The sequence below is a fragment of the Gavialis gangeticus genome, unplaced genomic scaffold (genome assembly GCF_001723915.1).
Source record: "Gavialis gangeticus isolate Ggan-Ray unplaced genomic scaffold, GavGan_comp1, whole genome shotgun sequence".
Classification (NCBI taxonomy): domain Eukaryota; kingdom Metazoa; phylum Chordata; order Crocodylia; family Gavialidae; genus Gavialis; species Gavialis gangeticus.
In genome coordinates, this window is record NW_017728973.1 from 5,893,034 (window position 1) to 5,907,434 (window position 14,401).

At 43.5% G+C, this 14,401-nt stretch overlaps 1 protein-coding gene across 2 annotated transcripts in view; it reads left to right on the forward strand.

Moving 5' to 3' along the window:
- The first annotated feature begins 3,474 nt into the window (after positions 1-3,474).
- FBXL20 (F-box and leucine rich repeat protein 20) overlaps positions 3,475-14,401 on the forward strand; it is an 81,764-nt gene continuing 70,837 nt past the window's right edge. Inside the window, exons 1-3 of one of the 2 annotated variants that reach the window (XM_019507376.1) lie at positions 3,475-3,841; positions 4,796-4,857; positions 5,167-5,228. In XM_019507376.1, coding sequence (XP_019362921.1) covers positions 4,831-4,857; positions 5,167-5,228 — 89 coding nt within the window. In that variant the 5' untranslated portion in view covers positions 3,475-3,841; positions 4,796-4,830. Of the gene's footprint in view, positions 4,858-5,166; positions 5,229-14,401 lie in introns of both variants that reach the window. The other variant, XM_019507371.1, reaches the window with a different exon arrangement.

A 14,401-nucleotide genomic window follows, 5' to 3' on the forward strand; every position in this document is an offset into this window, starting at 1 on the left:
AGGGACAGGCTGCGGTGGGGGGAGGGGGGAAGGGGAGGAGTAGATCCTGGGGTGCCCTTTACTATTATGATCTACCACTGCTTTTGATGATCTTCACCATAAAAAGGTTGGAGACCACTGCTATAGATTCACTATATTGCAGGGGTGTCCAGCCTTTTTGAATGGGGGGCTGGATCATGAACTTTTTATCACTCAGTGGGCCGGCTAGCCATATTCAAAGACCTCACAGGAAGTAGTAGCACATCAGGAAGTGATGTCACGTGACCTTTGACACCAATGAAGTTGCAGGAAGTGACAATGAAATGGGTCTGGAAATGTGGTTTAAAATCCAAAATAAAAACAATATAAAAGCAAGAATGAAATCATACCAAACACTTGACTAAAATGTGAGCTCTGCTCACTGCCACATACTTCAGCGTGCATGTATGTGTGTATGTTTGTGTGTGTGCATGTGTGCCCTCCCTTGTATCTCTCCATCCTGGATGTCCCAGTCTGAGGGACAAATGCAGCCTCTGGGCTGGGCTTCTCCTGCCTCCCGTCCAGCCCAGCTCCAGCAACCACGCCCTGCAGCCCTGGCCCAGCCCCAAGGTGCCCCCAGCTCCGCGTGGGAACTTACCCCGTGCCTCTGTCCACCCCAGCCCCGAGGCACCCCTAACTCCATGCGGGAACTTACCCATGCCTCTGTCCACCCTGGCCCGGCCCCGAGGTGCCCCCAGCTCCGTGCGGGAACTTACCTCGTGCCTCCATGCACCGCACATGTGGGCAGGGCGTGGGCCATGCTGCAGCTCCCCCAGCCACGTGCTGGGGGCAAGGGGTGGAGCCAGAGAACAAGCTGCACACACTGTCCCCAGCTCATCTAATCAGGCGCGGCTGGGGCAGGCCTGCGCCGTGCAGCCCTTGAGGCAGCGGCGGTAGGACCCAGCTCACTGATGAGCCAGGCCCTGCGGTGGTAAGCAGCTCCCCTCCACTTGCTACTGTCTGGGGCCCGCGGGCCGGCCCTGCCCACCTTGCCTCTGCCCCGCTGCTGCCGCCGCACTGTGCGGCAGCGGCGACACCTTGGGCCAGATAAAATGGCTTGGCGAGCTGCATACAAGCCTGCTCTATTGTATATAATCTCTGTCCTTTCAGTTTCTGTTCCTTTCATTCCAGTTGCATATGGAGAGACTGGACAGGTTTTTTAACCTGAGGAATTAGTGTTGGTTCTTCTGTTTGTAATTTTTTGGCAGTATATCAGCATAATTTAGTTCTTGCAAGGTTATTTTTCCCTCTTGCATACTCACTTAGTATATAGGAGCAAATGTTTTAAATACGTTGAGATAAAAAGGTGGTACACACTTTTTAAATTAACTTCTAGAACTTCTGCATAGTGATAGAACTAGGATTCTAGCTGGCTTTTTCAATCTCCCTCTGCCACCCTTCCCCAGTCACTTTTAAGTACTATTCATTAGAAGAAAATATCTGCGCCTAGAAGTATACCTTTGAAAGGCAACAGTTTGGGACTCTTTGGGCTGAGTGAGTTCCAAAGCTTAGAATATTTAACAAGAGTTTCCTGTACCTGGTCCCATAGCATTTCAGTCAAGGGGCTCTACCCAGACAGCTTCCCTAGCATTGCTCAAGACAAAGAGTAGTTCCTACAACAGCCAGAAACCAAACAGTTTTTAGGACTCAATTGTTTTGCGTAATCACCTTGAATTGTAACCAGAATGGTCTTGGAACCAAGTGTAGACTGCAGAGTCCAGGTAATGTGTTGCCTATGGAGAATACAGCAGTCAATTGCATTCTGCAGTAACTAGTTTCCAGGTGGTTTTGAAGCATAGTCTTAATAAATGACTGAATGTGATTGTTACATTGGTCACTATGGTGAAGTCAGAATCTAAAATAAATGTGTGGCTTTAGCCAAGTACAGGGGAGGGAAGAGGAGGGGTAGGATGTTTGGCTGCTTCCAGGTCTCATCTTCTCTCTGTTTCAGGACTTTGCGAACCTTGGATAACCTTGAAGCAGGAGTCCTTCCTATAAAGCTGTCTTTCTGCTATCTGGCTTTTTCCTTTGAGTCCCCCTGCTCTTCCTTTATAAGCAGAGTATAGATGTGCTGGTTCAAACAATTTGGAGAAAGAGCACAGTTGCACCTCTTCACTTTTTGCTTTTTTCAATCCTACTTTCACTTCTCCATGAAAAAGATCTACCTCTGGTGTTTTGCCATTAGGATTTCATACAGAATTTTCCTCATTTCCTGACTGGGCAGATGAGGCTTATGGTCTGGCAATATACTCACAAAATACTAACTGTATTGCTGCTTTGATAGTCCAGTCAGCCCCAACTTTACAACTAACATTACAGTTATCTTCAGACATCTGGTAACATGCATAGTAATATTTGCCTGAATGAATTTATCCAGAGGAAGACATGTTCTTTATTTTCACAGGGACTGAGAGTTGGATTTTACTGAGTTACTGTGGGAGCTGGGGTAGGTCACAAAACTTATATGCCTTAATTTATCCTTCTGTAAAATGGGTTGAGCATTTGTCTGCCTGTTGCAAAAGGGTAGGATTTGCTTAATATTTGTAAAGCAGTGTCTTCAGATGAAAGGGTCACTGCAGGTGCAAGGTATTTATAGTATGTGCATATAAATAAATCTGATCCGGATGCCGCTGTATAACAAAGTAGACATAAAGGAACGTGGAAAACAAGTACTCCTTTCTTTTTTTTTATCTTTTGGAAGAAAGCAAGGTGCTTGTATATACAGTACTTATGTTTGGTTCCTTTTCATTTTAATGTCAAACTTATCACAAAAAAAAAAGATAAAAGGATGATCAACAGGCATTTGGTGGTAAAAATGAGAACTTTTTGAAAATTCAGAGCTCTTCATGTGTGATTTAGTTAAGTCTCTCTTAGCCACTTCATTTCAAAAGATAGAGAAGCTTCTTGCATGTCCTCGTATGATGCTAATAAAAGACATGAGAGATATAGCCATTAGGGACAGATTACTGCTCCAAAACTTTTTGTTTCATTTAGAAATGTTTTGATGCTTAGCATAAAATTTTCAAAAGCTCATAACTTGGTATCTTCTATGGTTTGGTAGTGTTGAGGTGGTGATTTTGCCATGTTGGTCCAGGAAAAACATCTGTCCCCACCATGCAGTTGGTACAATAAAATATGTCACCCATAAAGATTCTTGCCTCTTGTAAAAGCACTTAAATAACTTAGGCTTAAATCCAGTTTTCAGAAGTTATTGAGGCAAAAAAACTTGACTCACTGAATGTTAGTGAGATTTTTTGAAAGTACCGTTGAAAATGTTATGCTTCAGCTCCCTTTTTGATGTTTGCTTATGATCAAGGTATATATATGTTTGACTTTATATTTTAGTTACAAAAAGAAAACTGTTTGCTGTGGACTTTATTTACAGGCCACCTTCTCCATTATCTCTTGTTGAAAGAAGAGATAATAGAAAGAAGAGATAATGGAGTCTTTGGAATCTAGTGGTTTACTGTGCTAATGTATGACAAATGTAAGGATAACTCAGAGTGTTTCTAGTTCCTGGTAGCATTTTGTACCTTCAGATGTGGTTTTCATTACTTTGTAAATGAGTTGCCTTTATAAATTTCAAGGAAAGGTATGATATGCAGCTGTTCTTAAACACTTAAGATTTCTTGCTGTCCTTTAACTCTTAATCTGGTCCTTTGCCACCTGAAGTGACCTAGCTGATTGTGTGTTAATGTTGGTTTTATTTGCTTTGCATCCATGTAGCCAAACTGGTTCCAAGAAGACCTCTTAGCTGATAAGACTCAACCATTTAAGGTTGTAACTTCACTGCTCATCAGTCACTTTAGGCTTTGCATTTGAGGTACCTAATTTATACATACAACGTAGTCTTATGATATGTTGTGGGGGGAGACGAGAAACTTATTAATGAATGAAAAAACATTATTTTTAGACTTGTTTGCCAGGTTTGATGCTCTGCTTTACAGAGTCAGCTAAAAGTATGCTTCTGTATGGTTAGTATTGGAAACTTTAATGCCCGATACAAGGATATAGGCAATAAGGCTTCAGTGGTTTTGTGTTCATAAAGAGTTCATTCTTCTCTGTATTGTACCTTTCCATGTTTAATTGCATTTTTGATGGCATGAAGTATTAAGCATTTACAATACATGCAGATATCTTAGAAGATTCAGCCCTTCTGTCTTTAAGATGTGTTAGTAACCAGAAAATTGAAAATTGGGGTCATCCTCCCTTTATAACTGGTGAGGATTTTTTAACTTTGATTAACTAGGCAAAGAGCTAGTTGATACTTTGGGCTGCTCTGTCATTAATGTTTAGTAATGAAAGTGTGTGACCAGCTCTAGTTTAATTTCGATTGGAGAGGAATGTAGTGTTTTCCCCAGAGTCCTCTCCACCCTCTGACAGGGCAGGAAAGATACCTCTTTAGGCCTTACTTTGTGATCCCAGTCCTGCAGGTGAGCATAGCTCACAGTCTTAAGCTCATAAAATTGCTTTTTAACCCTTTCACTGCAAGTATATGGGCATAGGTAGCAGCCTTTCAGTTAGGCTACTGGATTGCTATTGATACCAACTTCTCACCTTCCCGCCTTCCAATTTCCTTAAGGAAGAAGGAGCTGCACGCACCCTTTCTGACTCTCCATCTTGTGTACATTGTGGCTGTCTGATTCTTCCCTCCTGTAGCCTCTCCTTCCAGTTCTTTTCCTGCACCCCCTTCTGCTCGTGGCACGTGGTTATGTTTGGTGCGTTGTTCTATTTTTCTCTGTGTTTAAAATGCCTGTGCTTTGATGCATCTTCACAGCACTGGAACGTGGATTGAAAGCCCTTATTAGCACCATGTGTGGTCAGATGTTTGTTCATACGGTAAGTTTCATCCTACAACACCTAACAACCCTCTCCCTTCTTATATCTACAGTTTATAATTAATTTCTTTTTATCAATCCATGAAGCATTTTTGGTCCAATTAAACAAAACTCCATTAGGCATAAAATGCCACCCATATGCTGCCCTATCAAAGAGCTTGAACATTTAAGCACAACTTTTATTACTTTGAGAGTTTTTGATCAGATGACATTGTTGAAATTGTCTTGCTAACTAGCAGTTTCTCTCCTAGCAGTTATGAATTGTGATGAAAACATGGGACTAAACAGTTTAAACTGTTTCTGTTTGCAGATGTTCTCAAACAATGATGAAGCTGTGATCAACAAAAAACTTCCGAAAGAGCTGCTGCTTCGGTAAGCTACCTTCCAATTTGTGAACTCCAAGCATTTCTCTGTGTCTGTTTACCACCACTGGCTAATTTAGCTGGTAGTTCATAAATCATGAGTTTGGATTGCTTCATTTACAGAGCCATAAACAAACATGAAGCTGATCAAAGGTTTGCATCAGCAACAGGTTATGGTAAATATTATTAGTTTTTTATGTCCTTAAGAAATGTTAAATTAGCTCATTACCTTTTTCATAGATGACAACTGTATCTAAACAAACCTAATGAAAATAAGTGGTTAGCACAGGCTTGTACAGTATGCAATAGGATTCTGCCTGTGTTAAGTGAAACAGTTCACGTTAAACTAAACATTTAAATTTGCCTTTCCCAAATTCTTAAAATGTGAAAAGCTCTTGGATAGTGGCAGTCAGTCCCAGTTGTTTTAAATAGGACCCAGGTGCTTATCTTGCAGGTTGCTGTGATCATAGTAATATGGAATCTGGAATATTTTTCAGCCCATTTCTTAGACATTAAGGTAACATTTGCAACCTATTGCTAATTTGCTAACATAGAAGAAGCTAATTTTTTCTTAACCTGAATGAGGTGGTGGGGAAAACCAAAGAACCCTAAAACAAAAACCTTTTTCTTTTTGGTTTTTTCCCAGGCTAGAACAGCTTCATTGCTAGCTACCATTTGGTACAGCCTGTGCTGAATTCATCTGAATTATTAAAATGAACAATCATCTTAAATGCATGTAATGATTGCTTGTTGATATTCAACACTTAATGGAGGAAAAGGTCTTTGGAGGTGAACCCTGGCATGCAAAAACAGTGCTAACCTCATTTCAAATAAAATGAATAAATAATGCCTAATATTATAGAATGATCTTTGCTTTTTGCCACATTCCTGTTTCCAAATCTAAATAGCATAACTAAAATGGGAGGGAAAATAATGATTTCTATGAAAGCCTTGGAATCAGAGGCTCTGAGTCCTAAACAAACTTTTCAGTGCCAGGTAAGTTATCTACAATTCGTGCATGTGGCTTCTGTCACTATGATATTAGAATTTAACCTCTGACTCACTTTTCTTGAAGGGGTAGTTGGTTTCTTATTGGTCACTGCTTGGAGTGTGTTCCCTGCTCAAAGGGAATTAATTCATCTACCTCAGAGCTTACTGTAATTGAGTTTTTATCAGATGGTTCACATCAAGAACCATGTTTCCCACAACTCTCTTCAAGGGCATCTCACACCCATCCCAGTCTCATCCCTTTGGAGATCACCTAGCAGTATAATAAATCTTGAACTGAAATAAGGGCTTATTTAAAATGTGTTGTTCTCAACTGTACTTTGTTCTTCATGTTCATATTGCTGATAATTTATTTTTTCAAATTGCAAGTAAGAAATTTAATAAATGACAGTTCTTACCCCAAAAGTTTACAGTGTAATAGACTAACTACAATCATTGGATGACACAAACTAGAGAACAGAAAAGGAAAAAGGGGGAACAAATAATAGGATGTCTTAGTACAGACTTTATGCAGTTCTTGACCATTAATAGCAGTTGTTAAAACTCAGCACCAAACCCAAGCCCTTACCTTTGCAGGCTTCTGTATGTGTGGTGGAAAAGCAGAGGCTTAAAGAGGGCAAATGGTGGCTTTTTGGATTTGGCTAGGAATTATTGCATTTATAAGCACAGCATGAGTAAATGTGAACAAAAGGTTCATCAGGAATGCCATTGCCAGTAAAGCAAAAGCACGATTGATCTCTTGGTAAGACAATTTGATGGATAGATAGGCCAGGGCAAGTTTAAGAGCCTTGGTAGGAGTGTCTTCAGTGGACGAGGGGGATCTGGTGGAGGAAGTTAAAGGTGGGGCTGACATACTTAGCAACACTGAACAAATGGGCAGATGGCAAGTTTGCAGGCCCAGGGCCAGCAAGGAGGAGAAGAATGATTAGCACTTGGATGAGATTTCTAGCATTATGATCAGAATGGAAGAATCTTGTATGGGATCGATAGCCCTTTGAGAGCGCAGGGAGATGGTATTGTATAGCATCCCAATTGGTAGTTATGGAATAGAAAGATTTATGCCATATAATAAAAGAAATGGCTGTTTCTTTTTGGTTATGTCTACAAGAGAATTTTTTACATACAAAATTTCTTCTTGTGTTAGTCAGTGCAAACTATAATGTAGACAAAACTCCTGGGGAATTGACACAATTTAGGATGGAAAAAAATAGCAATAGTTAATTTTCTAATGCTGTTTATTGTTGGTACCTTCTAATGAATAGGGTGAGTATTTAGTAGTTTGAACTTTTTGTTTTTAAAAGGGAAGAAGTAGTTTATAAAAAATTTAAGTTCATAAGTAATGATTTTGAGAACTGGAATTTACTGTTAGCATACTGTGAAAATTAATTAGTGTAGGTTGACAGTGTGGCCTTTGAAAGGGAGACTTGGATGCATCCATCCATCTGGGGAATCTCCAGTAAATGAATGTCACTGTCTACAAGACAAAGACTTTTGTGTTTGAGCAGTGTTGCTGTGTAATGTCTTGTTCCCTCATTTGGCCATTTTTAGGATGACATTGACATCTCATGTACATGGTTTTGAAGTGAAAAGCTGTACTTGAGCCCATTCAGTTGTGGAAGGATGTAGAACACCTAGACAATAGGCCTCATCACCCACAAGATCCATAAATGTTTGACTTCATTAGCGTTCTGCTTGACATGATTTTGGTGAAGACCTATACAACTTTATTCTCCAGGTTTTCCTTACCAACAGGACTTTGTGAAATACTGTATTTACTTGAATACAAGACAATCCTGAATACAAGATGACTCCCCTAATAATTAGATTCTATATATGGAAAATTTATAAATTTGTTATAATTTTCTAGGTATATAATCTAATTATTGGAAGTTTGCTTTGAATTTGTCCCCATTCCACTGCCACTGCAGGGAAAATAAATGTGGGGGGTCAGGTAGTCCCCTTTGCCCACTGCCTTCTCCCAGCTGCTTCTCCCTGCAGCCCATTCCCCCACCCCCCTTATTGTCAGACCCTGCTGTCCGGGAGCACATGGAAGTGAGGAGCAAATTTAAAAACACCGACCTCAAAATCAAATAGCTGTAATAATTAGACTTAACTCACCCCGAATTGATGCATTTTACCTTTTTCAAAAATGCTGCAAGTTTTAGCACAGGTACTCCATAAACACACTTTTAAGCAGCACTTTTATACCTATTTTATACCACTAATCATATACAACAGGCTGAGAGAGGGGTCAACAGAGGGATTCTGGATGAACTGTTTGGGGCCATTTGATGATGTTTGCCAGACATATAAGGCTGGTGAAGAAGTAGGAATAATAGGAAATGGGAAAGAAAGGTGCAGCTAAGTTGTGGGAGTGAAGAAGTCAAAATACACGCAGTGTGGTTGCTCATTCTGAATTGAAAATGAGATGGCACTGGGCGGGGGGGGCTGCGCTCAATGGCACTACCATATGTCTTATTCAGATGGTTTGTACTAACCTTTCTTCCTGGTGGGTTCTCATCAGCATCTCAGCCTTTTTGGCTTAGATCAAAAGTAGCAACATCCCCACACCCCCCGGGCTTAGTTGGCTAACAATGTATCGCTTTTAACCTAGTCCTGTTCCCCTCCCCCCCCCCATCCCTCTATTGTTAGTCCCTCGCTCGGGCGCTTTGTATTTCCATATCAGCTTTGTCATCTTTTTTCTGGATTCCCAATCCAAAACATCTGCTAATAAAAGTCAATCTGTTTTTGGCACCAAGGGGAGTGTATCAGGGCTAGCTCTGGCCCTCCCAGTGCCAGCCTTGTATTGTAGTACTTCCAAACCCAGTGCCAATTCCCTACAGAGGGAACCTATACCCATTTTTGACAGGGCCAAAATAAAGGTTCCCATCAATACTTTTGGCACCAGGGGAGGGTATTGCAGTACCTCCAGGCCCAGTGCTCATTCCCTCCTGGGGAAACAACTGCCCATTTTTTTTAAGGGCCATTTTATTAAGGGCCAAAAAAAGAAAAGTGGGGGAGGGGGCGTTTCCCATCAGCATGTTTGTCTAATATGGGACATGCTCCGTGCTGGCTGCATTTTAACCAGCTTCATAGTTGGTTACCATTACTGACCAAATGCTGCTTTTGCCAGTTTAATGATCGGCAGTATATTTAATGAGGTTCCCATTTATACAAATACAAGACGAGTGACTTTTTCCCCATGCTGTTTGGGGGAAAAGCCTTGTCTTTTATTTGAATAAATATGGTATATAGACATGGCTCATTTCCCTCTCCTATAGACTAGGAAATGGAGGCAAAGATTAAGTAATTTGTCCAGGGCTACACCAAAACAAATCTGGAATTTAAAAAGAGGTTCTAGTGCCCAGATATCTGCCTAGTTTAAAAGACTATAGTGATTTGAACTTGTTTGCGAAAAAGTTTATTAAATTAAAAGAAAGAGGTTGACTTTTATCTTTTTAACTCTGACTGGGCGATTTTAACAGTGACTAAGTGTTCTTGCAAAGGCCACATGGCCCACAGTACTGCTGCAAATATAGTAGCCTGATTCTGCATTCTCTATACATACTTCTTATGTATGCTTGCACAGTTGGCTTCTGTTATCTGTCTTAATTTTGCTGACAAGCAAACTCTATTCGAGTTCCAATTTGTGTTAACATAGGGCCAGATCTATGGAAGTATTTAGATACCCAGGTTTCTGATGGTTTAGATATCTAAATACCTTTTGTGGATCTGGGTCGTAATGCCTAGAGCAGGGGTGGGTAATTATTTCGGGTGGAGGGCTGCTTAAGGAGGTTTGGTGAGCTGTCAAGGGCTGCATGGGTAGCCCTGCCCCTTGACTGTTGACCCTGCCTGGGGTCGCCATCTTGGGACCAGAAGTCCCAACCCCTAACCCCTGACCTTTGCCACCCAAACACCCTCCCTGTGCCTTTCCTCCCCCTGACATACTCCTTTTGGGAGGGGGAGTTGCCATCTTAGAATGAGAAAAAACAAAATCATACACTAAAATTCAAATATGTACTATAACATTTACATTTTATTACAAAAATATTTTTGTCATGATTTGTGTTTGTGTACTGTGTATAGAGGTGATTGCATAATAACTTAAAAATAAATTATTAGTCTTTTACACTGTGTGTGGGGTGTGGGTGGGTATGTATGTGTATGGTGGGGGAAGAGGGCGTGCAGGGCCAGACACAAGCATAGGTGAACCAGGAGGCTGCCTGGGGCCTGGAAGAAAGGTGGCCCCAAAATGGTAATTTTTAAATTTTTTTTTATCATCTCTGGTGAAAGGGGGCCCAATATTAAAAGTTCTGCTGGGGCTGCCAGGAGTCTAGGCAGTGTTGTGTGTGTGGGGGGTGGGGGTTATGATGCGGGCAGGTTTGCATATGGTAGGGTGTTGGGGGGTATGTATGTGTGTGTGTTGGGGGATTGTGTGGTATATCTGGGGTGTGGGAGAGGTGTGGGGACCCCCCATGCTCCCCTCAAGGTGGGGACACTGGTGCCTGGCTCTGGCCAGTGCTGCATGTCGCAGCAAGGAGCACAGCCCCCTGCTGAGCCGTCTGTATCACCAGCACTCCACACACTCGCCCAGCACAGAAGGGAAGTGCCGAGCACTGCAGCCGGCTGCCTTCCCCGCCCCAGCCAGCTCTAGCACCTGGGGCTTCCCTCCTGTGCTGTGCCAGGGATACAGATGGCCCGACAGGGGCTGTGCTTCTTGCAGCAATGTGCTGCAGTGGCTGGAGCCAGGCACTAAGTATAAGTACCTTGTCCTGCCACTGCTGCTGCCCCTGCTTCCTGCCAGGGCTATGTGCCATGGGGGAAGTGTGTGGGGGGGGGTCCCCTCATGCCCCACTCTCCCTCACACCCACATCCTGCCCAGCCAAGCTCCAAGCTGCTGCCACCCTCAGTGCAGGCTCTGCGCTATGCCAGCTATAGCCCTGCCTCCACTTCCCACTTCCCTACCTGCTGCCTGAAGGGAGCAGGATGCTGGGAAAGCCTTCAGCAGCAGCCCTGCCTGGTGCTAGCAGGCTGGGCCCTTCTACGCACAAGGGTGGGAGTGAGGTATAATAGGGTGCATTGGGGGCGGATGTAGGCACCTTGCTCCTGCCCTCATGGGCAGAAGGGCTGGGCGGTGCACAATTCGTTGGTGGGTACCACGGGCCGGATGAAAGTGCCTGGCAGGGTGGATCCTGCATTTTGCCCACCCCTGGCCTAGGGATTCTGTTGTGCCAGGCACTGTACAAACATAGAATATTCGAGATTCCTGCCCAAAGAACTTTTTCTTTTTTTTTAAAGAGGCAAAGAGTAAGGTGGGTTGGCGGATGTGTGCATGTGACATGGGGGAGGGCACATAAGTTAGAAGCAAGGTAAATATTTGATTTTTGGCAAATGCCAGTGTTTCCTGACAGTGTTGGCTTTAATAATGTGGGGCAGGGGTTCTACTGGGAGGGGATCAGCTGAAAAGACACAAAGTAGAAAGGCTGTCAGAAGGGTGGAAGTGGTATAAGGGAGCATAAAGGACAGATGAAGAGAATCTGGTCTGTAAGGGCAAGGATTCACACGGGAGTAAAACAGCCCACCAGCAGAAGCAAAAATGTCCAGAACACAGCCTTTTTAAAAAAAATGAATTCTGATGACATCAGAGCCCTTGTTTCAGCTGCTTTTTCTTTGCTGTGTCCAATTGACTTCCTGGCTCCCAGCAGATTTCTGAGTCAAGTTCCAATAGGTGGAGTGAGAGGTGGAACTGCATGAAACCCCGTGGGCGGTTCTCCCCTGCCCAGTTCTAGATCCAGGGAGCATTAGGGTTGAGAGAACCCCTGCTGGGTCCTCCTCCATGATACTGTTGTACCTAATTCAGTTGCTTTTATCTGCTGCTGCCAGATGAGTGTCTACAGTTTTAAGGGTGTAGGTTGTAGCCATGTTGGTCTAAGGACATAGGCAGACAAGGTTCTTTGGGTGAATTGGATATTTTTTATTAGATCAACTTAAATAGTTGGAAAAAGCTTGCTAAATTTTTTCTTCCAAATATTTAAGTTGCTGTAATAAAAGATATCTGATTCACCCAAAGACCCTTGTCTGCCTAAGGTTTTAGACCTCTTTAAAAATGCATTCTGAATGAGTCAAATTAATAAAGAAAAAAATGCAGTTTACCATCCTCTCATTTAGCACTTGGCTGCTGGGTTTGTATAGCAGTGAATATAGAAGCTCCATTCCTACAGATAAGCAGCTGGCATATATTGATACTGAAAGGTAAATTCATGTTTTGTTTTGGCTCTGACTGCCTAAGTCAACCACAACTATTTTGCCAGAAAAGGCAGTGTGCCTAAAGTTTCAGTATTGTTTGCCATGAGAAGGGGGCATTCATATATTGAGGCAGACAGCCAATTGCCTTTTGAATGTCGGCCAAACTCCATCTGGAAGTCTTAGAGTTTCTTCTAGATGATTAGTGGTCTCTACTAGTCTGCTAAGGAATTTTATTCTAATATCATACACCACTGTGGCCTGGTTTCCCTAGCTGCATGGAATCTGCTTCTTTCTTATTGCTTTGTAGGTTGGTTCAGTCGGCTTTAAAATCCTCTTTTGTCCTGCCTTGACCTCTTCAGTTCAGGGCCCATTCTTCTGATCCACAGTCCTCTGTCCCAGCACAGTCAGTCACTGGCAGTTACTTTGTAGCAATCACCATATCCGATCTTGCATGTGAGCTCCTCTTGCGCATGCGCCTATCTTCACTCCTTTTGCACGTGTTCCTTTCCGCTCTCTCGTCTCGCTCTTTCTGCTCTCTCGTTGTGCTTGCGCTGTCTCCTCTCTCTCTCATTCACGCTCTGTCCCCTCTCTCTCTTTCCCCTTGCTTGTCAGACCACAGGAATCAAATTAATAGCTAAGAAACATAAATTGAATGGTGATTCACTGTTTGATAGGCAGCGCCATAAAATGGCTGGTGTGTGGCTGTTGAGTAACTATCTTTGAAGTCCTCATCCAGCTCACCCAGAAGTCAAAGTTAAAACTCCCAGTGACTTCAGTATACTCTTAGGTTGTAATGTAATTAGGGTGGTGCTGGGAGAGAGAAGAGGAATCCGTTCGAAAATCCTGATTGCATTTGAAGAAGCTGGAACCACAAGATTGGGGCGGGCAAAATATGGACTGTGGGCCACATCCTACCTTCCAGGCAATTTCATCCGACTCATGGGTGCCTACCAATTAATTATATATCCTGGTCAGCCTGTGCCACTGGGGGAAGCACTGCAGGATGGAGCCAGCTGCCTTCCCCACTCTCTGCTGCCTTGGAAGCAGGGGCCAGGGCTCCCCGCAACTTCCAGCAGAGTCCTGGCATCTACACATGATGGCAGGGAGCCGGGAGAGCAGCCAGCTCCATTGCACAGGGCTTTCTCCCCAGTGGCATGTGAGTGCTGGGAGCTGCACATGTGCTGTGGAGAGCCCCGCACAATAGAGGAGGGCCAGCCTGGCTGCATTGTTTGCCACTATGTGCAGCTCTGCCTGGAGTCACTGGGCAGCAATGCCTGCATAGGCCACGAGCACCCTAAGGAGCCACCACCTGCTGCTGCTGCCACCACTGGCACTGGAGAGGTAGCCTTCCAGCTGAAGTAATTGTCCACCGTTGTACTACATGCTTCTTTCTAGGCTATATGATGGCTAATTGGCTTGTCTGAGGCCAGTGCTAACCAGCTGGTGACCCAGGGGTTGTGGATCTGGCCTGTTGATGTGATTGTATCTAGCGTGTCACATCATCTTGAGTCAGCACTGTGCACAGATACCTCAAGCTAGCTCTGCACATGCTACCTCTGGAACTGGAAGCAGCACAGCTGCATTCACTGATTAGCCTGGGCACAGCACCATATGGACACATCTATGCTGTCTTCTTATATGCAACATTAGCATGGTATCTCCACAGCATGCCTGGTAACAGATCACAAGGGTAGGCTGTGGGGACCATGCAAATGGTTGAGGAGATGCAGGCTGGCTGTGTGGTCTGTGCATGATTGGGTACAGTAGATATTTTGAATAATAGGTTAGGGTGTAGGGCAGGGGTGAGCAAAATACTGCCCGTGGGCCAAGGGTATTCTGGCCAGCCCGTGGGGCCCCTGAAAATTTTAGAAAATTAATATTTATCTGTCTGGTTCCTGTCAAAAATGACAGGAACCAGGGGCAGTAGGA